The 26,094-nt window shown below is 50.4% G+C and overlaps 2 protein-coding genes across 2 annotated transcripts; one reads left to right on the top strand and one right to left on the bottom strand.

The window, feature by feature from the left end:
- Positions 1 to 1,502: 1,502 nt before the first annotated feature.
- LGALS2 (galectin 2) lies at positions 1,503 to 3,742 on the bottom strand. The gene is made up of 4 exons (XM_031554487.2): positions 3,601 to 3,742; positions 3,074 to 3,156; positions 2,742 to 2,901; positions 1,503 to 1,701 (listed from the first exon to the last, which is right to left on the bottom strand). Exons 1-4 carry the CDS (start codon positions 3,604 to 3,606, stop codon positions 1,555 to 1,557), a joined length of 396 nt encoding a protein of 131 aa, XP_031410347.1. The 5' UTR covers positions 3,607 to 3,742; the 3' UTR covers positions 1,503 to 1,554.
- Positions 3,743 to 14,839: 11,097 nt separating this feature from the next.
- On the top strand, positions 14,840 to 25,086 carry GGA1 (golgi associated, gamma adaptin ear containing, ARF binding protein 1). The gene is made up of 18 exons (XM_010711250.4): positions 14,840 to 14,858; positions 14,979 to 15,119; positions 15,204 to 15,288; positions 15,423 to 15,498; positions 16,156 to 16,254; positions 17,507 to 17,630; positions 18,133 to 18,233; positions 19,208 to 19,288; positions 19,660 to 19,797; positions 19,930 to 20,011; positions 20,433 to 20,540; positions 20,837 to 20,992; positions 21,794 to 21,858; positions 21,990 to 22,165; positions 22,274 to 22,557; positions 22,799 to 22,968; positions 23,173 to 23,283; positions 23,454 to 25,086. Exons 2-18 carry the CDS (start codon positions 15,089 to 15,091, stop codon positions 23,562 to 23,564), a joined length of 1,998 nt encoding a protein of 665 aa, XP_010709552.2. The 5' UTR covers positions 14,840 to 14,858; positions 14,979 to 15,088; the 3' UTR covers positions 23,565 to 25,086.
- Positions 25,087 to 26,094: the final 1,008 nt, after the last annotated feature.

Below are 26,094 nucleotides of genomic sequence, written 5' to 3'. Positions count from 1 at the left end.
CTTCTCTGGTGCATCCCTCTCTCAGTTGCAGCAACCTTATCATCTTCCCTCACCACTTTGGTCCCAGTCACTCTGATCCCTGTGGGATTTCCCAGCACCTCTCCTATAAGTTGGGCTTGTTCCGCCTGGAGAAGAGAAGGCTGCAGGGAAACCTCACTGTAGCCTTCCAGTAATTGAAGGGAGCTTATAAGCAGAAGGACTGACTTTGTACGCAGTATGATAGTGATAGGACAAGGGCGAATGCTATTAAACTAAAATAGGGAAGATTTAGATTAGATGTTAGGAGGAGAATTCATTACTCAGAGAGTGGTGAGTTGCTGACACAGAATGCTTAGAGAAGTTGTGGGTGCTCTATCCCTGAAGGTTCGAGGCCAGGTTGGATGGGGCCTTAGGCAGCCTGAGCTGGTGGTAGGTGACAGCCCTGCCCATGGCAGTGGGGAGGAACTGGATGATCTTTATTGCTCCTTCCAATTCAAGCCATTCAGTGATTCTATGATTCATTTAAAGTTTTCTGTTTCGCATAAACGTCACTTACATGTTGACCAGCGAGGGCAAAGAGGATGCTTTTCCTCTCCTTCAGCCCTCCCCTGCCCTTCCTCCCAGTGCTGCTGGAGGCATTGCAATCTCTCTGCTTCCTCATTTTCTGCATATTTCATTCTCCCTCCCCAGGGACACTAGGAACAGGACTGACCCAGCACACTCCAGGCCCACCTATAACTCCCTGCAACTGGCGTGATACTTCTTAATTAGATCAGTGGCATCAGATAATCAAGCACTAATAGCCTGCAGTCCCACGTGAGAGACACAAGTGGGAGCTGCCTAACCCACCCAAAAACACTCCTCCTCCTCCACTGCTCTCCCCTGCCTCACTTTCCCTTCAAGCAGGATACAGCATGGTAATGTCAGAGTAATGGGTAACCTATCTGGAATGCACCAGTAGATAAGTGAGGTGAGATAAGGGGGAAAGCCAGAGACAACCCCATATCATAGTAGGAAATGCCAGTATGGGGCACACCTGTGTTCCCATCCCCACATAGCCTGGCACTATACCAGCAGGAGGGCACACAGCCCCTCCTTCTACCTATCAGAGCAAGCAGCCAAGAGGAAATGGTGAACCCATGCCCTGAGGTTCCCAAACCTAATGTTTAATTATGCACTTTTGTGGCACCAAATGCCATATTTCTCACATCAGTGCTTTTGTTCCCCTTCTCCCCCCCTCCCAAAAATGTGGGTGCAAGAAGAAATGGTGCATTGTGACAAGGCTCAGCAAGCATTCCCTGAGCAATCATATCCTATCTTCCTCTTCCTTTTTCTCCTACTCCTGAACGCCACCTCCACTGTGTTTGGCCCTGTGCACTGCTCAACCCCACATCCTGGTGTGAACCAGTAAAGCACCTGGCCTTATCTAGGAGCTATTTCCTTTCCTGTTAGTGGACAAAGCTCGGTCTTTGCCAGCTCTCACAGAGCCACAGAGCCAGAGACATCACAGAAGCCAGAGCAGCTGAAGCAAGCAATCCCAGCTGGGTTTTTATTAGCACTAGGAAGTGGAACTCATCACTCCACCTTGAAGGAGGTGACTTTGAATCCTCCATGAATGTTCAAGTAGCTGATCTTGTCATAGCCATGCCGGTTGGGGAACTCCACTTCATGCCCATCTGGTAGTTTCACCAGGAATTTGTCTCCCAGGAATTCAATGATGATCTGCGAGGAGAAAGGAAGGGAGGGAGGGAGGGAGGGACGGAGGGACAGAGGGAGGGCAGGAATTGGAGAGAAGAAGGAGAGGTAAGCATCCCCTCCAAAGGCATGATGCTACACACGAAGGTCAGCCCTGGTCTGGAGGCTGTGCTGGGGGAGCTGCAGGAAATGAACCATTGGTATTGAGGATCTGAGCTGGCGATCGGACTATGACCTGGGGACAGGATCTCTCCTAGGGCTGTTTCAGCTACTCAGGTTGTAAACTTGGAGCAGATAAACCTAAGCGCTGCCTCTGCTAAATATACCACATGGCTTAGATTTGATCAGAGTGGAATGAACCTGATGCTTTATTGCCCTCATCACAACCAGGAAAAAGGAGTGTTAGCCATAAACATGCTCAAACAGACAGAACAGGGACTCATCACTGATCATCGCAAATGAAAGGGATTTCTCAAAGCTGTCTTCTCTCCAGTGCTTCCTCAACATTCAGCCATGAATGAGGAAATAAGACTCTTCTCTATGGCCATAGGAAGTGGTCTACTCCTAAACACAGCCCGAGTAGCATCTTGGGACATAGGACAGAGTGAGACAGCATCTCCCCAGCAGGAGGAGAGGGGGACAGATTGTCAGTGTGGATCCAAAAGTAGTTAGGACAGAAGAGTATTTGGGGACCAGAGAAGATAGGGAACCACACTGCTCCCAGCCCAGGTCTGGCTTAAAACCTCTGTTTGCATAGGAGGCAATTAGAGAGAGAAATAAGGTACAGAGCAGCAAGATCCTGCTTCCTGAAGACCTCTTTTGCTTTCACACACGTCCCTGGGCTGGAAGCAGTTGTAAAGCCTGAAACGGAGAAGGCTCACACAGAGTTCCACTGTTGATTTGAAGGAGAGGAAATAGCACTCAGGACCAAAAAGCCAGAGGATGAGGGAGCAGTAAAGAGAAAGGGAGGCACTGGGCAGGCAAATGGGAGGATATGGGATACAGGAACCTCCTAACCATGGTATCTCTCGCCATCCCACAACCCCACACCAGCACAGAGCCCTCACCTTGACAGTGGAGCCCTTGTGGAAACTGAAATGTTTATCGCGTTGCTCCTGCTGCCAGTTGTCAGAGCACAAGGAGTTGCAGACGATGACAGACTCATTGAAACGGGGGTTGAAGTGAAGCGCCAGATCCGAGGATTTGCAGCCGAGATTGATGGCAAACCTGAGGTGAGTAGGAGGAAGGTCAGCACGAGCAGAACAGGGTCTTGGAAGAGCTAAGATCTAGTACAAAGTCCTGCCCCCAAAGCCTCCAGTAGCTGTGAAAATGTTTGACACCTCCTGCTCACGAACTCACCTTCAGCTTCAGTGAGTTGAGGTGGTTTCTTTGCACTTACCTATCAGCATTCTCAGATATATGGCCTTTGATCTTCATGGTGCCCCCAACCTTCCAATCCAGGTTGAACATTTCAAACGTTCCCTGAGGCAGAGACAAAAAGGGGTCTGTGGATTTCCATCCACCATTCCTTCCCTGTACCATACTGCTTGGAGAAGGTGTCCCAGCCAGTAGAACATCTATTGTTCTCAGCAGAGGTTCCTCTCATGGCCTAAAATCATGGGCTTCTCAATAAGGGGAAGAGTGGGATAAGTGCAGGCAGCACACGACAAAGAATGAGAAGAGTGGAGATGATAACAGGCTTGCCCTCAGCACAAGGAAAGATAGAATTTGAGAACAGAGATATGAAGAGGTTTCAAGCAGAGTGGTCCAACCCCCCATATGGTGGGCAGCACCGCTCACAGCCCAAGAAATGCAAAGAGTGAGAGCAGAGGTCTTTGTGCCTTATCCCACCCCTCATCCAGCCTCGCTGACTGCATGCCAGCCTGACCACCCTGGGCAACAGCAGGCAGGAGCAGAAGCCCTTACAGCCATCTTCCTTGGAGGGCAGTCAGCAGACAGGAACCACCAGCAGTGTAGCTCAGAAATGGTTCATATAGATGACCTCACATCCCTTCACTTCCCTGGATTATACATTAACATACTAAGAAGACTGTGAGTCATGCACGTATCTTTCCCCTAGGGTCCAGCCTCTTTGTTGAATTCCCTATGCAGGCACCAGTGCACATGGCCCTTAGTGGTGCTACTCCAGCCACCATGTAGGACAAGCAGCTCCCTAGGAGCCATGGAGGTCTGACCACCGCATTCGTTTCTATTCTTGCTGTAACAGCTCAGCCAAATAAAAAGCTTCCCAGCTCCTTTCTTTCTCGTGGCTCTAGATTCATCTCCAGCTCATGGACTGCACCAGCAATATGTGGGAACTTTCTGCAGTCTCCCATTCAAGTTGTACTTAATCCTAAACCTTTGAGATTCAGGAGCCAAGCACAGCAGGTCTGATAGCCCCATCCTTTATAACCCTGAGAAACAGAAATAGGGAGCGTCATTCCACTGGTATCCTTGCCAGAGATGGGCTACAAGTCAGTAGACAGTTCCTCAGATTTGGTAGAAGTTGTTGGTGCTGTATTTCCAGAATCCAGAAGTCAGAAGAAAAGCAAGAGGAAAGCTCAGGAGAGCAGCAGCCCCTCAATCCCTCCCAAGCCCCATCCCTGCAGAGAGCAGCTGGGAGGCAGTTCCTGCCCTCCCCCAAAGGCTCCTGACATGACAAGAGATAAAGGCTGATAAGCACTCCTGCCCTGGAGATACTTCCTATTTATCTGTGACCAGTGGGTCATAAAGCCCAGCAGGCTCTGGCAATTTATTTACTGTTGAGATTGCTGAAGTTGAAACTCCCCAGGGCTGAACTTTGGTCTGCAGGAGCAGGTGATGTGGGTGGTTGCATACAGACAGTGGTTTCCAGCATTAGGTCTGTTTGCCATCACGCTGCGGTGCATCCCACACACACACACACACGTTCACATTGCCTTCACCGTGCCCACTGTTCCCCCTGGCAGAGGGTGAGGCTGCCCACGAGAGAGAGCAGCACGTGTTCCAGGAATGGGGAAAACCACTTGTGCAGAGAGTTGTGTGCAGAGCTGCGGATGTGAGAATATACACAGGCGGGGAGACAGGCAGGAAAGAGGAGAGGGGCTGTGAGATTTCTTCGAGATAACAGTAACCCCCTTCCTGCAAACGCTCAGCAGGGGCGTTCACCCCTTTGCCATTTGCCACTGGGAACAATAGTGGGAAACCCGGCAGCAATTCTGCCAGTGCTGGTGACTTCCTTCATCTGTAACCTCTGCATGGTCAGGAGCCAGCTCTGTGCAGATGGTCTGGCTCATGCAATGGGGTGTGCTCCCCACGTAGGAAGGGAACCCTAGAAAGGCTGAAATCCTCCAGTGTGATAGGAGGCGATGACTGGGACGACTGGAGGGGGAAGGAGGCAGGTTGGTTATTTCCCCAAAGACATCACAAAGCAGAAAGCCTGGGGAAATGGTGATGTGATGGAAATCCAAAAAGACAGGAAATCTGGCTACAGAGCATCTGCAAAGGAGGTGAAGGTGCTATGCAGTGAGGAAAACATAAAGAATGGGTGTGGAAGCTGGTGGTCACCAGTGCAAGGGACCAAGGAACCTTTCGCCCCTAAAGAGATCATCCTACAATAGGGATATAACCCCCTGACCTGAAGGTCCATCCCATGCCAACCCTGGCTGGAGGGCAGCTGCCTGCACTGATGTGGGATGGCCACTTTGAAAATGCTGGAGCTGGAAGAGGCCTTGCCATGTTCCTGAAGAGAAAGACGGTCCCAAAAGGTAGGGTTTGGGGTTAACACTCCTTCCTGTCCTTCCCTCTAGCCCTCTGGCCTCAGGCCACGGGGGGGCTCAGAGCCCTTTGGATGACCTCTGATAGCAGCACCTATTGCCACCACCACTACCACACAGCAGCCACACTGTATGCCAGAACCAAAGCTTCTCACCCCAGTGGGCTGCCAGGATCTGCATCCGAGGCACCAAAGAGTCTGTGCTGCAGACCAGGATCGGCACCCGTTCAAGGCAAAGAGGAGCTGGAGAGAGCACACATTCCTTCTCGGAGCAGCAGCTGCTCACTCTGCTATTATTTCCTACTGCTTCATATAATTTGTACTCCACAGCAAGCTATTGTCCCTTTCCACTGGCTATTTATTTCCTTGAATAGCCTCTGGGGAAGGATTTCAGGGAGAGAGTAAGGAAAAAAGAAAAACCCTACACAATAAATATCAAGCAGTGACCTGATTTAAACCATGTTCTCTGACCTCATTCAGGCTCCAGTAACATTTCCTCCCTCCAGTCCTCACTAAGGCTCATTTCTGCCTCAGTTTCCCCCTTTTTATGAAGCCTCCTGCCTTAGAGGGCTGTGGGGTGGATTTCAAGAAGCTAAGCCCAGGATTTCGCCTCTATCTCCCCCAGTCACAAAGAAAAAAAAACCAATTTTGAAAGGACCATCCCGCATCAGGTTTGCCACTCATCAGATAATTCCACAACCTTCACCCAACCTATCCCGAAGCTCTGTCAGCCAGCCAGCTTCCTAACGGAGGAAGACAGTGAGAACAAAACGTACTTACCTCAGCAGTGAGGTAAGCAGAAGACTGGATAAGCAGGTCTGTGGATCTGAAGGGTGTGTACAGGAGAGGATTGTCCAGGAGATGCAGAAGCCAAGGTAATGATAAGCACAAGGAAACTAGTGCCTATGAGCACTAACCTGCTTCCTAACTGGATGGGTCCTCTACAGAAGGACTCGAATCCTCCACTAAAATGGGAAAGAACAAAGGATTGGAAGACAAGGTGTAAAGCCCTGCCACCCCGCATACCCTAGCTCCCTGGGTGTGCATCATCTTGAGCCCCTCTGGGCAGCATGAAAATAGCATCCACACTCTGAACCTGGAAATTTGGGATTAGAGAACACCAACATTTGGAAGGAGCCCTACCAGCATCACCTCCCTTCAGCTGTACAATGCAATTTTTCTTCCTAGGGTTGTGAGAAATGCAGAGGAGGAGGGACATAGCTAGCTGAAGAGCTAAAATTTGACCAAAAAAAAAAAAAAAAAAACCCACCCTAAAAAAAATAACAACTTTTCTGCAGAGCTAGGGCAGCAGGAAATTACAGAATCACAGAATCATAGATTAATTGTCAGAAAGACCACTGAGATCACCCAGTCCAAATGCCAGCCCATCCCCACCACGCCCACTAACCATGTCCTCAGTGCCACATCCACACGGTTCTGGAACACCTCCAGGGATGGTGACTGCACCACCTCCCTGGGCAGCCTGTGCCACTGCAGCATCATTCCTTCTGAGAAGAAATCTTTCCTAATATCCAACCTGAATCTCCTCTGGAGCAACTTGAGGCCATCACCTCTCATTCTATTACTGTTATCTTGAAAAAAGACACTGACCTCTACCTTGCCACAGCCTCCTTCCAGGTTGGTTGTAGAGAGTGATAAGGTCTCCCGTGAGCCACCTCCTCTCCAGATTAAACTATTCTAATATAGGAGGGAAAAGGGGAACCAGAACCAAAACAGTGGAGCAGGTTAAGAGCAGAGGGAAGGGCTGTAGTCTCGCCCTCCATCTCCCTTTCCCTGTCGTGTCAGAAAGGTGCCACAGTGACTGACATCTCTCATCTCCATGGGGAGTTCAAATGTGCTCTGATGGATGGTTTCAATCCCCAGGACCAAGCTACAGCCTTCTGCTTTTCAAGGGGACATCTCCCTTGGGAAGCAATGAAGTCTGTGGCAGCATTTTTGTGGAGTATGAGATATGGAAGGGGAGAGAAGCAAAGAAGTTTGCGTGCATGGAAGCTGGCTCATAACACCAGACACCAACTCAAGCAACCAGACGGGTCATGTGCTATGAGTCCTCAGCTTGCCCGAGGGGCAGGAGAACTGGCAGAATGTATGGAAAAGAGGTCAGAGGACTGATTACATGCCACCCATTTCCATTTCCAGCCTTCATTTCTCTAATTCTTTCCCTCATGGGGCATGTCAGGAATGTTGGTTGTGGGAAAGGCTTTGAAAAACACGCCTGGAGATAAAAATGCATTTGTGTTAAAGACTTTCCTCAATAATGGCAAAGGAGAAGATGCGTAGAAAGCTCATGGCTTTTTTCATTCTCATATTTTTTGGGATCTCCCTGCTTTGCTGGATATTAGCTAAGCAGGTGAAGTCTCTTCCACAGAGCTTTCTACAGAGAATCAGCTTCATGAGGTCGTGTTCTATGTGCATTTTATACCAAAAGATTATAATCCCAAACAGCTTTCTTTCACCATCGAGTAAGGAAGACGGCAGGCTCCTCATCTTGCACATGGGAAAACTGAGGCATGGACACACAAGCTTACATCCTGAAACAACTCTTTTTGTTTGGACTCTCACTCCCATGGGCAGATTTTCTAAAATGAAAGCTCGTCCTTGCAAAGAAGCTGAAAGGAAGCTGGATAATGTAGCTCAGGTGTTGGAGATGCTGATCTGTCATTGCACCATCTACTATCAGTAAAGTTACTAAGGCATCGAGTGCCTCTGAAAAAAATTAGCCATTGGGTGGTTCCAATTAAATCCAAAAACCAGAGGCATTAAAAATGAATGGTCTCCTTCCAACAATGGAAACAAGGGGACTTCCAAGACGCCCCAAGCCCAACTTCCCTGAATTCAAGGGGATCATTTCCCACAGCAGAGACAGCATGAGGCCAGCTGGCTAGAACTTGAACTAGCAGAATTAAAAAAAACAGAATTGCGCCATACACAAAATGTCCACGGAGACCTCCTTCTATCAAGCTCAGAGCAGCAATGCTGGGGTCCAGCCCCACACCACAGCCAGGGCATGCAGTGAGAATGCAGGCAGAGCCTCCATGCCCAGTGCCATAGAACAAGGCTGCTGGTGCTGCACAGCTCACTCCCAGCGCCTTTCTCACAGGTTCCAGCATTGCGCCGAGGCGGGTTGGACAACTCTGAGGATTTGCAGGAATCCTTCAGACAAGCAGAATCTGTCTGAGTCACACGCACAAGGAGCGATGCCAAGGGTGGCTCATCCACTGGAAAAAAAAAAAAAAAAAAGAGGAAAGAGAGAGAGAAAGAAATGCTAATGGAGCAATAGCAAGTTATGAAAAGCCACAAGAATTAACAGCTCATGGGCTGGAAAGAAGGAAAGAAAAAAAGTCTCCCTCCTATGCTCACATTGCTAAACCCTCACACCTCTCATATGTGCCAGGAAGCAGCAAGCCACCTTACCCCATCAGCTCTGAGAGGGTCTGGAGGGGCTTTGGATCCAAGGCTGTGTCTGAGGTCTGCAGAGGAAGGAGCTGTCAAGTTGAAACTATCTGCTTCTGCTGCTCTGAAATTAGCTAGAATGCATTCCCTTTGATGGTCCTGCGAAATGAAACAGTAAAAACCAAACCAGATGGAAATGGAAAAGAAAAGCTCTAAAAAAAGGGAAGCAAAATCCCAAAATGAGTGACTCAGTGCAGGAAATGGGCTTCTAAAGAGAGAACTGCAGGCATCTAAAGAAGACCTAAGAAAAGCCCCGGCCCACAGAACTGACGCTCCCTGTTCCTGCCCTCCCTGCTAGCAGAGCAAAGGGCACCAGAAATGCACAGATGGACCTCCAGAGCAAGCCACGTGGAGAAGAGATGAGACAGACCTGAAAGCACTGCAGGAACTCCAGGGAACAGTGCAGAGACTCCACTCATGCAGGCGTGAGGAGAACTACAGCCACAGGTTCGCTTACAGCTCCCAAAGCTCTTAAGGAAAGCTCTCAAAGCCAGCAGCTGACCTGCAGAGTCAGAGAGCATCTGAACAGTACTACAGGGTGATCAGCAGCAGCTGGGACAGCAAACTTCCCTTTCTAGGGCTATACTAGGCACTGAGGGACATGTCATGAACTTGAGGACATGCTGTTCGGCTGATCAGTCCCATATGGAATGCTGTCCCTTCTCTTGACGCTCCCATGAGCCTTTATTCCCATTTCTGACCCTTCTCATGCAGCCTCCAAGACGGTCAGTAGTTTATAAAGCCCTTGCTTGGCCACAAAGGATGTTTATTTTGCGTTCTCAGTGGTCATGCTGCGCCGTTTGCTCTCTCTGGCTCCCTTCCTTCCAGCCCATGTCTCCTTCTGTTGGTGTTATTTTCCCCATTACTGCTAGCAGAGCCAGGCCAAGTGTTGGTAGCACATCTCTGGGCTGCTCTGCACTGCTCTCCTCTGTAGCCCATCCTGCCTCGAAGCAGACACTGTTGTTGTTCTTGCAGTCCAATTCCTGGACAGAGATCACAGCGGGGAAGAGGACTACAAGGAAAATGCTTGGGACACGACTCACACCAGACAAATCTTATCATATGGAGAACCAAACACACTGCCATTCAGCGTGCAACAAACAGACTTGGCAAGCCAGGAGATTTTATAAGAACAATGCAAGGAATGGTGGCTGCAGCTATGACATAAGCTCCCACCACCACACAGATAGCTTATCTCTGCTGTCAAGATGGGACATGCATCAGTGTCTACTGCACAATAGCAAGGAGAAGCTAGTGGAAACCTGCTCTCTGGTCCTGACCATGCATGTCACACCGCTTACGACACTGTCCCTGAGGAACATCTCTACTACTCACTCTGTCTCATTAGGAAAGGGGTGTGAATCTTTCCTCAATGTCTCTGATGGAGACACAGCGCCCCAAGGAACCAGCTCAGGGAGAGATGGAGAGAGCCCAGTGCCCACCAGCAAATAGATGGGTGAGAATCACCGGAGCTAAGAGGTCTCTGAGCCCAAAGATAAGTCCAAAATCAAGGCATGGCCCAAATGCAGGCTGCTGTGAACGAGTTACTTACTGGATTCCCTTCTGTTTTTCAGGGGCTTCAGGTTGGATATCACGAAAAAGTTCTTCATTACAGAGTTGGAACAGGCTCCCCAGGGCAGTGGTCATGGCCTTGAGCTTGCCAGAGCTAAAGAAGCACCTGGACAGGGCTCTTAGACATACGGTCTGATGCAATTGAGTGGTCCTGTGTAGAACCAGAAATTAGACTTGATGATCCTTATGGGTCCTTTCCAGCTCAGAGTATTCCATCATTCTATGGTCTCTGCCTCATCACCACACTGCCTCTACCACCCCACAAGCCAGGAGGTCAAACATGGCCAGCAGCCCACAACATGGAGCCTGGGACACTGAGTCACACTGCATGCTCAGCCCTGCCCAGCAGACAGAACCTTTCCCAGTTTCAGCCAAGCACATGCTCACACCCTACCCACTCACCTTCAACCTGTTTTGTGACATTTTCCTTCTTCAGAAAGGAAAAGTGGAAATGGGAGAAGGATTAGTGGGTAAACAAAGGCTCTGGCTGCCACCAGCAGCTGCTGCAGGAGACTGCACTTCAAAGTGAGATCCAGGCTTACAGGACTGAGCTGTTTTGCTCCTGGCACTGAGAGTGAGGAGCAGGACACAGCTCTCAACCACAGAGTTAAACACTCGATGACACTTTGAGTCCATTGGGAACAGTACCCAGCCCACATTATCCCCGAGTTGTCCCCAGGGACAAAATCTGCCACACCATGCTAGAGCACACAAAAGGCTGGGATGATCCCTGAGAAATAAACACACAACTCTATACCTCCACCTAGGTTTCAGTTCCCTTTTTATTCCCAGCCCTATCCTTGCTGTGCACTGGCACTGGATCCACAGCAAGCAGAGAAGGATGAATGGCCAGGCTGGAGGCAGAGCCACTGCTCCTGCCATTTCACACTCCGGATTTGAGCCAGCACTAAAGTTTCCAAGGGAACCTGAGGCAGTTGCAGCCAAACCAGGACTGCTGGCAACATGGGATTTTCAATTCCAGGCCAAAAAGTGTCTATTCAGCTCACCCAGCTGCCAAGCACAAGCCGAGAGCACAAGGCACCGGGGCACCCTGCAGTGGGAATGCCTCCTTCCCATGCTGCGTCGGGAGGAGAGACTGCGCAAGGCTGCATCTCTGAGCTCCCCAGGCTGCTGCAGAACTACACATCCCCAGTAAATGCTTTGCTAAGTCACACACTTCATCGTCACCGCAATGCAGGGATGTGTTTGTCAGTCGGGCTCAGGGATTTGCTGCATCTGGGCTCCCCGTTCCACTCCAGGATTTCTCGTATCATGTCACTGGTCTCTGCTCAAACCATGCTTGGCTGGCTGTGAAAAATGCCTTAGCAATAGGATTTTTCTTCTTTTCCCTCCTGCTGTTCTTTAAAGCCAAACTGTACCTCTGCAAAATCCAGGTTCTGAAGGCATTTTTTTTCCAATACTTGTGTTTTGTAACTACATCTCTTCAATCCACTATAGATAAGACAGCAAGTCGGGGTTGGAGTGAGAACAGGTTAAACTGCTCACCTCCTCGAGTGCCTCTCTCAACACTTCAATCCCAAGTGCATGTTATCAGTAGAATATCTTTTCCAGTTAGAAGCTGTGCAGACAATGACTTCATCAATGCTCCCCCTGGTGGTCCTTACGGCCTTCCAGGCTCTTATTGTGACTTGGCAGATCTTCCTCTCCCTCTGTTGGTTTTGGCTTAACCAGATGAATACTACATCAGCCTCCAGGCCACAGCCAGGAGTTGGGCTTCTATCCCTACTCCTAACAACAGTAGGAGGTTACCTTCTGCTACCCCCACACTAACAACAGGGGAATCAGAGGCAGCAAACATGGATATGCATTTCCTTGAGTCTCACTCCACGCAGAGATCTTCCAAGCAGGTTTTCTATTCCATTCTCCAACATTCTATTTCCTCATTCTCCTCCTGCAGTTGTCTTTGATCACTGGAGGCAAGCCTTCCTGAAGCAAGAAGGGAAACGCTGAAAGAAATGAAAGGGAACGATCCTGGTGACAACTGCATACCACAAGAAAGTGCTGCATATGCAAGGGAAGAAGAAACTTCCTATTAGATGAAAGGAGCACAAACCTGCTCTCCCTCTGGAGAAGTATGCAGCTCTTTACTTGGCTCTATAATTGCAACACTCCACTGGGAAAGGTGCTTGGAAGTATTGCAAAAGGAAGATGAGCAAAAGTCAGGTGTAGCAGGGCTGCATATCCAGAGGATCGTGTAGAGGTGCATGGTTTCAGAAGATGTTAGGAGAGGAGCTGCGAGCCTTGTTTCAAGGGCAAGTAGCCAAGAACGCAGGAACTGCCCACTGCAGTCAGCTGGAGCAGGGAAATCAGAAAAGGGAAGAAAAGACCACAATATTGTCAGGAAAGTGAAAGGTCTCTGGCAGAAGGCTTTGCCACAGAAAGAGGAATGTGGCAGGGGAAAGGGAACACCAGTGGCCAGAGCCAACAGGAAGTTACATCATACCTCTATCTCCTGCACACGAGCACATCTGCAAACATTGCACGGTTCACAGAGACACACTGGAGAGAAACCAAACAAATGTGGGAGCAGAGTGAAGGTGACGGAGCGGTACTGTCTGGATGCAGACAGTCAGCTGGGGAGGCCTACCTGCCTGGAAAAACCCTTGCACAGCACACCCAGACATTCCTGCAGCCCTCCCCGGCGTTGTTTGTGCCATGATTCACCACGAATGTGGCTTCAAGCCACAGCTGAGCAGCAGCAACCAATCTCCTGCCTGCTGCTGCCCTCTGTGGGACATCACAGCTCCCAGCCCAATCTGCTGTTTCCCTGGAACGCAAACTACCCGGGCCTCCGGCTTGTGCGTAATCACTTTCCTCTGCAACTGGCTACACACTAATTATAGTTCCAGTATTTTCCTTCTGGATCAGCGTTAATTACAATACGGAGAGTCTCGCTCCATTAGGCTTTAAATCTTGTTTGGGATTCCAGCTGTCAGTAAAAACGAGTTGAGGAAGGTTTTTCTCAGGATGCATCAACCTTGGTTATGGGGAGCGGAATTTTGAAAATCTTTTTCATAGAACCACAGAATGGCTTGGGTTGAAAGGGACCTCAGAGATCATCCAGTCCCACCCGTGCTGTGGGCAGGGCTGCCACCCAGCAACTCAGGCTCCCCAGGGCCCCATCCAACCTGTCCTTGAACCTCCAGGGATGGGGCACCCACAGCTCTCTGGGCAGCCTGTGCCAGTGCCTCACTGCCCTCTCAGTAAAAAACTTCCCCCCAACATCTCATCTGAGTTGCACAGAAAGCAATGCAACCAAAGTGGAAGGAGCCTGCCAAGTTTCTAAGCAATAAAAGAAAGGCCTGGAATGCTGCAGTTAACATCAGTGTTATGGATGAGTTCATTTGCCATTGTTTGCAGCCAGCGGAAAAGAGGTGCAGCCTGCCATTCGCTTTATGCTTGCTTAAAACTGTTTGATGCCAAAGTGAGGAAAATAAACATTTAAAGAGTGAAACCTGAGTGAAAGACTGAAACAGCAGACTGAAAAACCACTGCTACAGTTTCTTTCTGGGTCAGGGAGTGGAGACACGCACTTTCTGCTCAGATCACACGTGACCTACAATAGCAGTACTGAGGTCCTGGACTCCTGCAAATGACTTCAAGATTCTCAGAAAAATTGAAGGGGTAGCAGTAATAGGCAGGAGTGACTCATAGGACCAAAATAACTCACGTAAAACATGCCTGAACACAGCAAGGGATGTGGCAATTTGCTAAGAAAGGCCCTTAAGAAAGCTTTGTGAGGCAAGGCGGTAAGAGTTAAAAAAAGAATCGCGTTCAGGCACCAGAAGGTAGTTTTTAATGGTCAAGTTTCCCCTGAACACAATGGCTGCCATCCAGAAAAGCCATCAGGATCAGGATGACACTGGGGCAAATCCTTGTGGGATCTGCTCTGTAAGTGATGTAAAGCACTGCACAAGGAATGCATGGTGCTCCCTTCAAGACCACAGGAAGGCAGAGAAAACAGCCTTTATTAAGCATCAGTGCTTGTATTAAGAGCCACAAAGAGAAAGGAGAGAGCTATTTACTATTCCTGGAGACCTTAAGTTCCACCAAGCAGTAAAAAGACAGAAGATTAACAACTATTTAAAAACAACTGCTCCAGAAGCGCAGAAGCAGGCTTGATATCATTATAACGCTTTAAAACACCAAGCCCCGCGAAAGAGCTGCCGCCGCCATTTTAAAAGCCTGAGCTCCGCTCCCCTCAGAGCGGACAGACACGCAAGCCGCATGCGCTAGCGCTGGCCTGCTCGTGTCCTTTTAAAGGACACGCGGCTCCTCACGAGGCGGAAGTCGTCTGTGGCTCCACCAGAAGTAGCTTCACTTGACAACAGAAGGGCTTCTTCCGGTTGGGCTCCGTGTGACGGTTGGTTTCCGGCTCTATTCATTCGCCTCTCTATACCCTCCTCCGGGAGGCCTTCTTCCCGCGTCTCACTCATTCCCCCACGCGATGAACTCTATGGTAACTCGGGCGGTGTCACGGCAGGGGGCGCGCGGAGCGGCGCTCTGCACTTCCGACTTCCGGCACTCTATGGTGGAGCCGGCGGCGCTCTAGAGGTTTCTGGGCTCTCTCGATGGGCCGGTGGCGGCCCCGCCATGGAGGCCGAGACGCTGGAGGCGCGCATCAGTGAGTGCTGGAGGGGGTAGATGGGGGGAAGGACGGGGGTTGAGGGGAGCCGCCTCACTCGCACTGCCTTTCTGCCGCCCGCAGACAAGGCCACCAACCCGCTGAACAAGGAGCTGGACTGGGATGGCATTAATGCGTTCTGCGAGCAGCTCAACAAGGAGCTGGAGGGGTGAGTGGGCCTCAGGCCTCGTCGTCCGGTGCTTTGTTAGTGCCTTCAGCTTGTGGCATGCTCGCCTGCCCCGGATAGCAGCACGGCTGGGTGGGCCTTTCCTTAATCACCATGCAGCTTTCCTTTCCCTCCAGCCCTCCACTCGCCACCCGCCTCCTTGCCCACAAGATCCAGTCCCCGCAGGAATGGGAGGCCATCCAAGCCCTTACGGTAAGGCAGGACGTGATGGAGGGCAGTGTGGGTGTCCCACCAAGAGCTCCTGGTGCTCTGGGAAAACTCCTATGTGTGGGGTGGGAGAGAGGTGACAGTGGCAGCACCCAATGGAGGGTGACAGGTGGGGAAGACCTTATCCTTAGGGAGGAGCATGGGAGTCATTGGGAAGTTTTCTGTTCCTCTTATCACGTGGTGGGTCTGTGAACCGTCGGGTTTTGTGAGCTCTCTGCCTCAGGATGGTTCTGCTGCACTAAGGGTGTCGTCTTCCATGGTGATCAGAGGGCAGGAACACCTCTCCTATGAAGACAGGCTGAGGGAGCTGGGTTTCTTCAGCCTGGAGAAAATAATGTTCCAGGGAGGCCTCACTGTGGCCTTCCAGTACTTGAAGGGAGCTCATAAGCAGGAGGGGGACTGACTTTTTACATGATTTTAGTAGTGATAGAACAGTAATGAATGGCTTTAAAGTAAAAAATGAGATATTTAGGTTGATGTGAGGTGGAAAATCTTCATTCAGAGGATGGTGAGGCAGCAGGACAGGTTGTCCAAGGAAGCTATGGATGCCCTGTCCGTGGAGATGCTGTAAGGAAAGCCTCAGGTTCTGTGCTTGCCGAGAAGCCAGATGTTGACCTAGCTTATGGGCTCATCTTCTCCCAGGTGTTGGAGTCCTGCATGAAGAGCTGCGGCAAGCGCTTCCACGATGAGGTGGGCAAGTTCCGCTTCCTTAATGAGCTCATCAAGGTGGTGTCACCAAAGGTGGGTCCCTGGGGATCCTCCTGGAGGCGATGATGGTGGAAAGAGGGCTTTGGGAAGAAGTGGTAGAGCAGAGGGGCCAGAGGTCTTTTGGAGTGTGGGGAAAATGGGACAATACTGAGAAGAGATTTAATCCATGTTCCTGTTGAGTTTTCCAATGGGAAGCTGAGCTTTCACCCATTGCTCTAGGCTGATTTTTTTGTCGCAGGAAGCTGAGGGCCAGCTAGACTTGATGCAGCCAGCACTTGTGAGACTTCTGAGCCCATCAGCGTGCCTGGAGTCACCTTCACTGCATTTCTTTTAGGCCTTTGTACTCAGGAACCTCTCTCAGCTTTGACACTGTGACTTATCTCTCCAGGGTATCCCAGTCTGCTTGAGACACTAAGGACAAGCCCAGTCCTGTTGGCAGTGGTCTGGCAAGTCCATCTGAAGGACCAGGTCCTTACCTGCTCCTCGCTGATGCTGCTGTTTCAGCAGCAACAAATACTGAGCACGTTGTTCCATTCAGCGAGGGCAGTCAGCTCATGATGCCAGCAAGGATGGAGTTAAGGAAAAACAGACTAAATATAACTAAGGAAAACTGGTGGCTGTCACTCACAGCTTGTGATCTGTGTGGATGAATATCTGAATATCCAGGGACTGTAACAGTGTCATTCTGCAGTCATTTTGCTGGTGTGATCTAGAGGATGTCATCTGCCTTAAGCCACTGGCAGCACATTTGCTGTTTTTACTACCAACACACAGCAGACCCATGGTATAAGAGTGAAGGGTGACCCCATAGTAATGGAAAAGCTGCATCCAGCAGTGAGGTGTTTGTGGCTTGCCCATTTGCTATAAAGAATGTCAGGCACTTTGTGATGCAGCGTGCAGCTGAGGGTGTGCTGGGCCTTGCCCTAGGAACTGTCACCTACAGCCCTTCACTTCACCTCCCAGACAGTCCTGCTGTCTGAAGGATTGCCTTTCCCAGCAGCTTCTGATAGCAGCATGCTTTCCTTCACAAAGTGATAAAGACCTCCTGAGCATTCCCACCCATCCATGGGTGTTACCAAGGGTCTGCTGGCCCAGCATTTCTCCCACCTCCTGTAGTGGCACAGGACACGTTGCAAGGGCCTCATGAGCTTTCTGCTTGCTTCCTCTTTTCCTCTTCCTTGTGCCGTTGGGAACTGTCTCACTTCTGGGGGAGGAGAGGAGGGGAACAGGCTGGGCTTGCAACCGCTCATATGAGCTTCAAGTCACCTCTTCTCTGTTTCTGTAGTATCTTGGCAGCCGGACACCAGAAAAAGTGAAGTCAAAGATCCTGGAGCTGATGTACAGCTGGACACTGGGGCTGCCTCACGAGGTGAAGATCTTGGAAGCCTACCAAATGCTAAAGAAACAAGGTAAGAGGCAGTGGTCTGGAAGGTTTTTCTCCTTATTCATCCAGGGAAAATCTAAAACAGATTCTGCATACCCTCTGCCCAGACCCAGCACATCCATAGGTCTGCCAGGTTCCACAGAAAGGGCTGCTGAAGAAATGGTGCCTTGGAGCTCCTGGATGAGCAGAGGGAGTTGCAGGGGGTCTGAAGTACTTAATGGGTTGGAGGAAAATATTGCTTGTTCCCTACAGGAAGTGGCGCACTGGAATGGATTGGTGCTGAAAGGATACAAGTGCTTTGGTAGTACTGAGTGCTGGATTTTTCAAAGATAGGACAGTGCTGAAGGGGGTAGTACTTGCATAACAACACAATTTAAGATCATGGATGGCAGAAGCTGACCCTAATCCCCTGTGTTCCAGCTAGGCTTGATGAGCTGTTAGGAAAGAATTGACCTAGGTGGTAGTTGTGCCCCCCTGCACCCTCAGTGGGTGAGGCCTCCTGATATCTCTGTTGGTCTCTACTGCAGGTATTGTGAAATCTGACCCAAAACTGCCTGATGATGCTCCTTTTCCACCACCTCCTCCTCGGCCCAAAAACATCATTTTTGATGACGAAGAGAAATCAAAGGTAAGAGGTCTATGCAGGTAAAGAGGAGAGGGCAACATCTTCTCTGCTCTGAGGTCTCCTGTACTCCAGAGTAGAAGATCCAGTAAGAGTCAAGCTCCTGCTCTGCATGCTTCAGGAAATGCATCAAAGGAATGTTGAGGGCCTACTGCAAAATTATGACAAAGGAAACAGCTTTAGGTGAAGCGTGTGGGTCTGTTTGACCTTTGGAGCTCTTAACTGCGGGATGGTGCAATGGGTGACGTGCTGATGTTAGCCCAGCAGATTTTGAGAGGTTTGTTTTGCTCTCTCCAGGCTCCAGAGTTATCTGGCCATAAGGTTTAAATAAATCCCAGCCCCAGATGTTAACTTTTCCCCATTCGCACCACTGCAGTGTGTTTATAGCCCAGCTACTTGTATCTTCCTGGATTCATCCCATATTACCTTTCCTATCAGTCACGTCACCATTCAGACAAACCTCTCATACATTTAAGTATTAGGCTTCTCTGGGTCTGTTTCATCATTAGAGATGTGATGTCAATTTGCTGCAGGGTACGTAATCTTTTTCCATAGATGGGGAATGGGGAATTGTAGATGTCCTGAAGGGACTGTTCAGTGACTAGGAAGTAGGAGAGAAAATGGTTGGTCTCCCTCTTTGCCAATTACAGCTGCAAAAGGAGCATGTGTGGAGATGAGAATAGCCCATCGCAACCCCATGGCATCTCCCTGTGTAAAACAAGTTTTGTCTGTTGCAGGATTCGTGCTGCTGTGCTCCAGGGTCTCTATCGTGAGTAACAGGGAGGGGCAGGCTTTGAATGCAGGAGACTTTCACAGAAAGACCTCTTACACAACCAGAACCACAATGGGGAAAGGAAAACAAGTTGTATTTCTCTCCCTGGTCTCTTTTGGGCAGGGCATCGCCACAAGCTCTGGTGCTGCAAGAGCAATGCCAGCTGCCACCTCTCAGCTTGGGCTCAGAGATTCCTCCTCTTTTGCAGATACTGGCACGTCTCCTGAAAAGTTCCCATCCTGAGGACCTTCGGGCTGCCAACAAGCTCATCAAGGAGATGGTTCAGGAGGTATGGCTGAGGAAAAAGGGGGCAGGGAGCCATGGCCTGGATGGCAGTGCTTGCTACCAAAGGGCAATGGATCAGTTGTTCAGCAGCAGCGCCAGAGAGTCCTTGTATGACTTGTGCCATCCTTTGGCTACTTGGAGAAATGACTGTAGGTGGAGCTACTGCAGCACAAGGTCTGTGGTAGTTCCAGCCCTGTCTGGCAAGTGCTGGTGCAGAAATAACCTGGGGTTTTCCCACTGAAGTGGAGTCTGTTTGGGAGGGGCTGTGTTGCTGTGACTAAAATCAGGCAGTTGGTGTGTTGGCTGGCCCAACCTTTCTTCCTCCTCACACTGCTGGCAAGCAAGGACATCCTTCCCCATGCGTTTCCCCTCCAGGACCAGAAGCGCATGGAAAAGATCTCCAAGAGAGTGAATGCCATTGAGGAGGTGAACAACAATGTGAAGCTGCTGACAGAGATGGTGACAAACTACAGCAAGGGGGAGACAACAGAGAGCAATGAGGACCTGATGAAGGTGAGGAGAGGCTATCCCAGCATCCTCCCTGCGTTTAGCACAGACAGTTGTTTCTCCTGTGTTCCTTCTGCTTAGTTTGTACCCCTATCTGAGCATCCTGCTGCTCATCTCAGTGCCCCTTCTTTCCCCCAGGAGCTATATCAGCGCTGTGAGCGCATGAGACCCATGCTTTTCCGGCTTGCCAGCGATACCGAAGACAATGATGAAGCTTTGGGTAAGCAGACCTGACCCTGACCTTTCTTTTTCTGTCTGCTTCTCACTCTATCTTCTACTAGGGAGTCAATGCTTGGGCTGCCTATGGTACAGCATCTTTTGGGAGCCTGCCACTTTTTGTCGTGGTTGCTTGCTGTAGGCTGGCTATTCTATGGCTTGGTGCTAGGTGGGCACAGATGATCCCAATCAGCAGTGTTCATTCCCTTTGTTGTAGTAAGAAAGTTTTGTGCTTATGCTGCTGAAGCTGGAGCTGTCAATGTATTTTGATGCAGTTTGCAGCAGCAGAGGCAGAAGTGCTGCCTGTGATGGGATACCATCAGCTCCTTGGCCTTTCTTTGAAGAAATAGACTGAGATGGGTATAAAAGTCACTGTCTTAGTTTCTCTACTTTTTAAATCTTGTCTTCTACCTCTTTCATTTCAGCGGAGATCCTGCAAGCCAATGACAACCTGACACAGGTGATCAATCTCTACAAGCAGCTCGTACGGGGAGAAGAAGTCAATGGGGAGATGGTGGCTGGTCCCCTTCGAGGTGAGGGGAGACCTGGGGAATAGGGAGATGAAGCACGGAGACCCTACTGCTGGTTTCCTCTGGTGTAAAAGAAGATTGAGTGAAGTGGAAAGGGGATACCTGCAGGATGTCAGAGATAGGCTGATGAGATGAGGGAATGGCTTGTGGAGATGACTGTTGCATGAAAGGAGGGAATTGTGAGAGAGAACAGGTGAGGATTTCCCTCTCCCAATTGTGAGGAAGGATGGGAACTGCATCTCAGCACTCTGAGACAGAAACCTTATCCCAACTCTTCTCACCTTGTGTTTTCTTTGCAGGCAGCACCTCTGCACTTCTGGATCTGTCAGGACTGGAGCTTCCAGCAACAGGGCCTTCCTACCCAGCCTTGCCCACCCTTTCAGGTGGTTCAGCAGTCCCTGCGCCTGACCAAGCTGGCTCTGTTTCCTTACTGGATGATGAACTTATGTCTTTAGGTGAGAAGACCAGAGCAAAAGCTTCCCATTACGTCCTTCACCATTGAGAGTCTGAGTGGATGGTGGTTCTTGTGGCAGGAGCATGAATGAGGGAGAGCTCTGGGAGAGGTGACTCATGAAAAACCAAGATGTCACCCTCATTTAGAGCAAGGGAAAAGGCAGGAAAGGCTCTGGCTTGATTCTGAACTTCAATCTCGCAGTGTTTTTCTGACACCCAGAGAACCTACAGGGGATGTACCTTCTGATTTGCTCTGGACAAACTGACCTGTCAAGCAAATCGAGACTGATACAATGTCCATCAGCAGATGGCATGAGAAGGGTCATACTCTTCATGTGCTCTTCATCCAGCTCTTCATGTGACATCAACTGCAAAGTGTAAACACATTAGCAATATACACATAGGGACTTCTAGAGCTGTTCAAATGCAACTTGCAAGTCTTATGTGGTGCCACTCCTAGAAAGTTCTAGAGTTCTATTTCTCCCAACAAAGTGTACTCTCCTAGGATAGTACAACAGCATGAAGTAGTAGTATGGTCTCCCAGATGCAGGTGAAAGTGGGATTTGTTGCAGTGGGAACTAGACTCAGAGTGAGGATATTTGGGCAGAGAAAATACCATCTTCCCTGCTCCTTACTATGCAAGGATGGAGGCCTGAGATGAGAGACCATGTTGGTGACTCTGCTCTACTGCTTCTGTGTCCTGCCTGACCAGAGGAATCTGTTACAGATGCCTCGTTTAGGTCCCTTAAAGTGTCCTTACTCACATGGCAGATAGGCTCCATTTTTGCTTTTATTCCTGGCAGGCCTGAATGATCCAGCACCACATCCTGCCCAGGCTGGTGACAGCAGTGGCTGGAACAGCTTCCAGGTAATATGCTGGTAGCCAGAGAAGCTGGTGGGGTGGGTGGTGGAAGGAACGAAAGGAGTAGGTAAGGAAGTGTTTGATGGTGTTGATAAGGAACCCTGCTGATGGGGGGCTTCTGTGCACTCTTTCTGCAGTCATCAGATAGCAATGAACTCAGCATCACCCCTGTTGTGGTAGCAACGCCAGTCAAAGCAGATGCAGGTACATCTTCCCCCAAACCTACTTTCACAAGTGGCCTGGATGACTTGGACCTCCTGGGCAAGACATTGCTGCAACAGTCTCTGCCTCCAGAGTCCCAGCAAGTGCGATGGTAAGTAGGATCAGGGCAATCTTGCATCTCTCCCCACCCTTTTCATGGACATAGACATTTCAGTGCCCTGTTTTACTCCTCACTCTCTCTCTCTCTCTATATCTACAGGGAGAAGCAGCAGCCACCTCCCCGGCTCACTCTGAGGGATCTTCAGAACCGGAGCAGCTCTGGCACCACAGCCCAAAACTCCAGTGTTCTGCCTGTGCTCCAGGGTGTTTCTCCTAATCCCCCACTGCCCCTGAACTCAGAGCTGCATGCTCCTGCTACGCTTCCAAAAGTTGCCACCACGCCACCAGGAAGCACTTCAGTCCCACCACAGCCTCCTGCCTCCACGCTGCCCCCAGAGATCTCACTAGCCAACATCACTGTGCCTCTGGAGTCAATCAAACCCAGTGAGCTGGGATGAAAGCCTGGGAAGGGGGGAAATGAACTGTTTGGAAGCTCACCACACGAACTGGGGGGGGAAATACTGGACAGGGTATGAAGAGAGTGCATAAATTGAAGAATGTGAGAAAGCTTGCCTGTCGGATTTCGGGGAGGTTGTATCTCTGTTGCTTGTGTGGAGCGTGGCTGATGGGAAGGACTGCCAGTCCCTTCTTGGCTGACTACCACCTGTCCCTGCCTTTCCCACAGGCAGCATCCTTCCTGTGACAGTGTATGATCAGCATGGCTTTCGCATCCTCTTCCACTTTGCTAAGGATGCCCTTCCCGAGAGGCCCGACGTGCTGGTGGTGGTGATTTCTATGCTTAGCACAGCACCGCAGCCCATCCGTAACATTGTTTTTCAGTCTGCTGTCCCTAAGGTAAGGCAACTGCTGGGGCTTGGGTCTACAGACAGTTCCCGTGAGATTCTCCCTTTGCAAGAGAGGTAGGGTGGGTGGAGAGCTCTGTGGAGCAGGACCCAAAACAATATTTCTTTTTAGAAAGTGAAAGCTCTCTATATATCTGACCAGGGCCTCTAGCTGTAATGTCCATCAGCAGTGTAGGATGCTTTTCTTTTTCCCTAGGTGATGAAGGTGAAACTACAGCCACCCTCAGGCACAGAGCTGCCGGCATTCAACCCCATTGTCCATCCCAGTGCCATCACACAAGTCCTGCTGCTTGCTAACCCACAGAAGGTAACAGCACCATCCCTTGGTGCCTAGGCAAAGCCCTGCTCCCCTCTGCCTGAAACAGAATGAACTATCCATATTCCCTGTGCTCTGTGCAGCTTCCTAGAGACCTGAATGCCTTATCCTTCCTGTTTTCCTTCCCTTCTGACTGCTTATCTTTTCTCCCCTACCTCCAGGAGAAAGTGAGGCTACGATACAAGCTGACCTTCACTATGGGAGAGCAAACTTACAATGAAATGGGGGATGTGGACCAGTTCCCCCCACCAGAGTCCTGGGGCAACCTCTAGGGCTGCGTGTTGTAGGCACTACACTTGGAAGCCAGCTCTGTGGGGCTGAAGCAGCCTGAGGAGATGGGGAGGGCGGGTGGGGGGCTGCTGCTCATGCTCAATTCTCCAATCGGCCGGGCGAGTGCCAGAGGGAGTGTGCCTCCAGAATGAGAGCAGACACCAGGAGATGTTCATCCCACAAGAGCGGGAGTGCAGTCAAGCTTCTTGTGACTGAACAGTTGCCTTCCCTGCTCTTCCAAAGGCACTCCTCCCTCTCTAGTTTGTTCAGCATCTCTTCTAACCCTGCTTTCCCCCTCTTTGTGCAGTGGGAAGCAAGGATGGGGAGCTTTTAATAGCCTCAGCCTGAGGCAAGGCCTAGCAAAGGAAGATCCTTTCCCTTGTCTGTCTCCTCTCTCACAACCCTTCAGCTGCTTCATGCTCTGCATTGTTCTCTCATGTTAGCAAATGCTGAGCTGTGGGGTATCTTCCCTTGCCCTAGGCTTGCAGCTGGGCCCTAATGGTTTCCTGTCTGATGGGATGACCCTAAAACTGAACAAGGACTTAGGTGTCTTCCCAGTACCAGAGAGCAGGCAGTGATCCTTGCTTTTGGGGGCCAGGGAGAAAACTTTCCGTAGTCCCCTCTTTCCAATAGCAGGCAGAGCTGTTGGTGGGAGGTGGGTGCTGGGAAGGGCTCGCTCTGTGCCTCCCCATCTGCTTCAGCTCTGGCTCCTTGGCTTCTGGGCACTGAACTCCTGTAGGGAGGAAGCGCACATCTTCCCACTACGCTTTATTGCAGCAAGCATTTGGGACTGCAGCTGGAACATCGCCTGTTTGTCCTTGCCCCTCGTAGGGCTGACACAATTCAAAAGGGGTCTTCGGTGGGCTGAATCCTTTCTCCTTGAGGCTGGGGAGGGGAGAGGATGGGAGTTGGGCTCTGAGCATCGCCAGGGGGCACCATCAAGCTCTGCACTGCGGGGACGGGGGTACAGCTGTGCCTTGTGCCCCTTTGCCCAGAGGGGGCTAGTTCCAGCCCCCTGATCACTGTGACACTAGAATGAGGATCTGCAAGCATGGAGGAGACCGGGGGGTGGCATGTCTTAGGCAATCCGTGCCCTGATGGGGCTTGTGGCCATAGGAGCTGCTTCCCACCTCTAAGCTAGTTTGGGCTGAGTCTTAAGGGTAAACTGAGCTCTGCATTAGCTTGCTAGAGGTAGAAGGCAGTCTGCACACGATGGAAATGAGCAAGGTGCTTTGTATTCTCTGCTTGGAACAGTGAAGGTGGAAATTGGGTGCAGCATGTGCTGGAGAAGAGGGGGAAGCAAGGTCTTTATGCTGAGGTTCTGCTGTGTCTTACTTCCCTTTCTGGTCTCTTTTCAGGGTTTTGTATGGGTTTTTTTTTCTTTGCAGATCTTGTTTGGTTCTTGAACAGACTTGTATATATTTTCAGTGCAAATTCTGTAAATGGAAGAAAACAAAAATAAAAAAAAAACGCCCGGCGCGACAAATCTGCTGTATTTATGGGAAATAAAGAATTCTTTCCTCATGCTGTGCCTTCTGACTGCATTTTCCCCTGACTGCACCGAAGAGCTGTTGGCCCTGCATGGGGCCATTGCCAGCTCCTCTTGGGCCTCACTGCTCCAATCTCACTGGCTCATGAGCAGGGAGAGTGAATGGTGGAAGTCCCCCAGCTGCTCTCAATTCCTGTTTGAGAGCAAGCCCCGTCACTGTTATGAGCTGTGCTCTGCTTCCTTCTCTCTGGGGCAAGCAGTGGGCAGGAGCTGGTGCCCCCCAGCTCATGGGGAGCTGCTCCCAGGCTGCAGTGCTGTTTGCAGGCTGGTGGCTTTGCAGCAAAACTTCCTCCTCCCCGAGGTTGCTGATCGGAAGCAGCTCTATTAAGGCGGTTTTGGTGCAGAGCTGGAGGTTGGTTGCTGAGAGCTAGACGTGGGTGGCCACTTTGTTGAAGGTTTTAGAGCAAAATGATGCTCAGGCAGCATTCCCTTGCTTGGTTCTCCCCTTAGAATCATTAAAGTTGGAAAAGACCTTTTAGATCATCTAGTCCAACCACCCACCTGCTGATACTGCCCACTAAGCTATGTCCCTTGGAAATAGAGGATCCCTTCTTCTGCACCCTCCGGTAAGGAAGAGCAGAGCCCAGCAGCGCCAGACTTTGGGGCACAACTGGAGTGACCACTTCCCACCCCTGCTCAGATGCTGGTTCCACATAGCTTAGCCTCTGCTCTTAGTGCAGGAGGAGGAAAGTCCCAGCTGCAGGTAGCCGGAGATAAAGCAAGCTTTGCATTGTGCAGAATGAGAGCAAAATCTGTGGGGGGATACTTTTAGCAAAAAAAAAAAAAAAAAGTTGCGCTGTGTGGCTTGAGCTGAGTGTAGCTCTGCAGAGCGAGTGACGCTAAGGATGGAAAGGTGAAGCTTGTGGTCACCATGCAACCTTACAAGGGCAGCAGGGGAAGGGGGAAGGAATGGCTTTGCCATCTGCAGAGGGGTGCTGGGATAACCAGGTAGTGTGGGATGTGCATTACCCTGAAGTGCCCTC

Source organism: Meleagris gallopavo, chromosome 1 (assembly GCF_905368555.1).
Source record: "Meleagris gallopavo chromosome 1, MGAL_WU_HG_1.1, whole genome shotgun sequence".
In the NCBI taxonomy this organism is placed as follows: Eukaryota; Metazoa; Chordata; class Aves; order Galliformes; family Phasianidae; genus Meleagris; species Meleagris gallopavo.
This window is presented reverse-complemented; position numbering and strand designations above follow the sequence as displayed.

Excerpts from the sequence above, each read along its gene's own strand:
- LGALS2 (XM_031554487.2), bottom strand. Across the intron at positions 2,902-3,073 it reads ATATCTGAGAATGCTGATAG|GTTTGCCATCAATCTCGGCT; the intron begins GTAAGTGCAAAG and ends TACTCACCTCAG. Across the intron at positions 1,702-2,741 it reads ACAAGGGCTCCACTGTCAAG|ATCATCATTGAATTCCTGGG; the intron begins GTGAGGGCTCTG and ends TTCTCCTCGCAG.
- GGA1 (XM_010711250.4), top strand. The coding sequence starts at position 15,089 with ATGGAGGCCGAGACGCTGGAGGCGCGCATCA. Across the intron at positions 18,234-19,207 it reads ATGACGAAGAGAAATCAAAG|ATACTGGCACGTCTCCTGAA; the intron begins GTAAGAGGTCTA and ends CCTCTTTTGCAG. Across the intron at positions 20,012-20,432 it reads AGACAATGATGAAGCTTTGG|CGGAGATCCTGCAAGCCAAT; the intron begins GTAAGCAGACCT and ends CTTTCATTTCAG.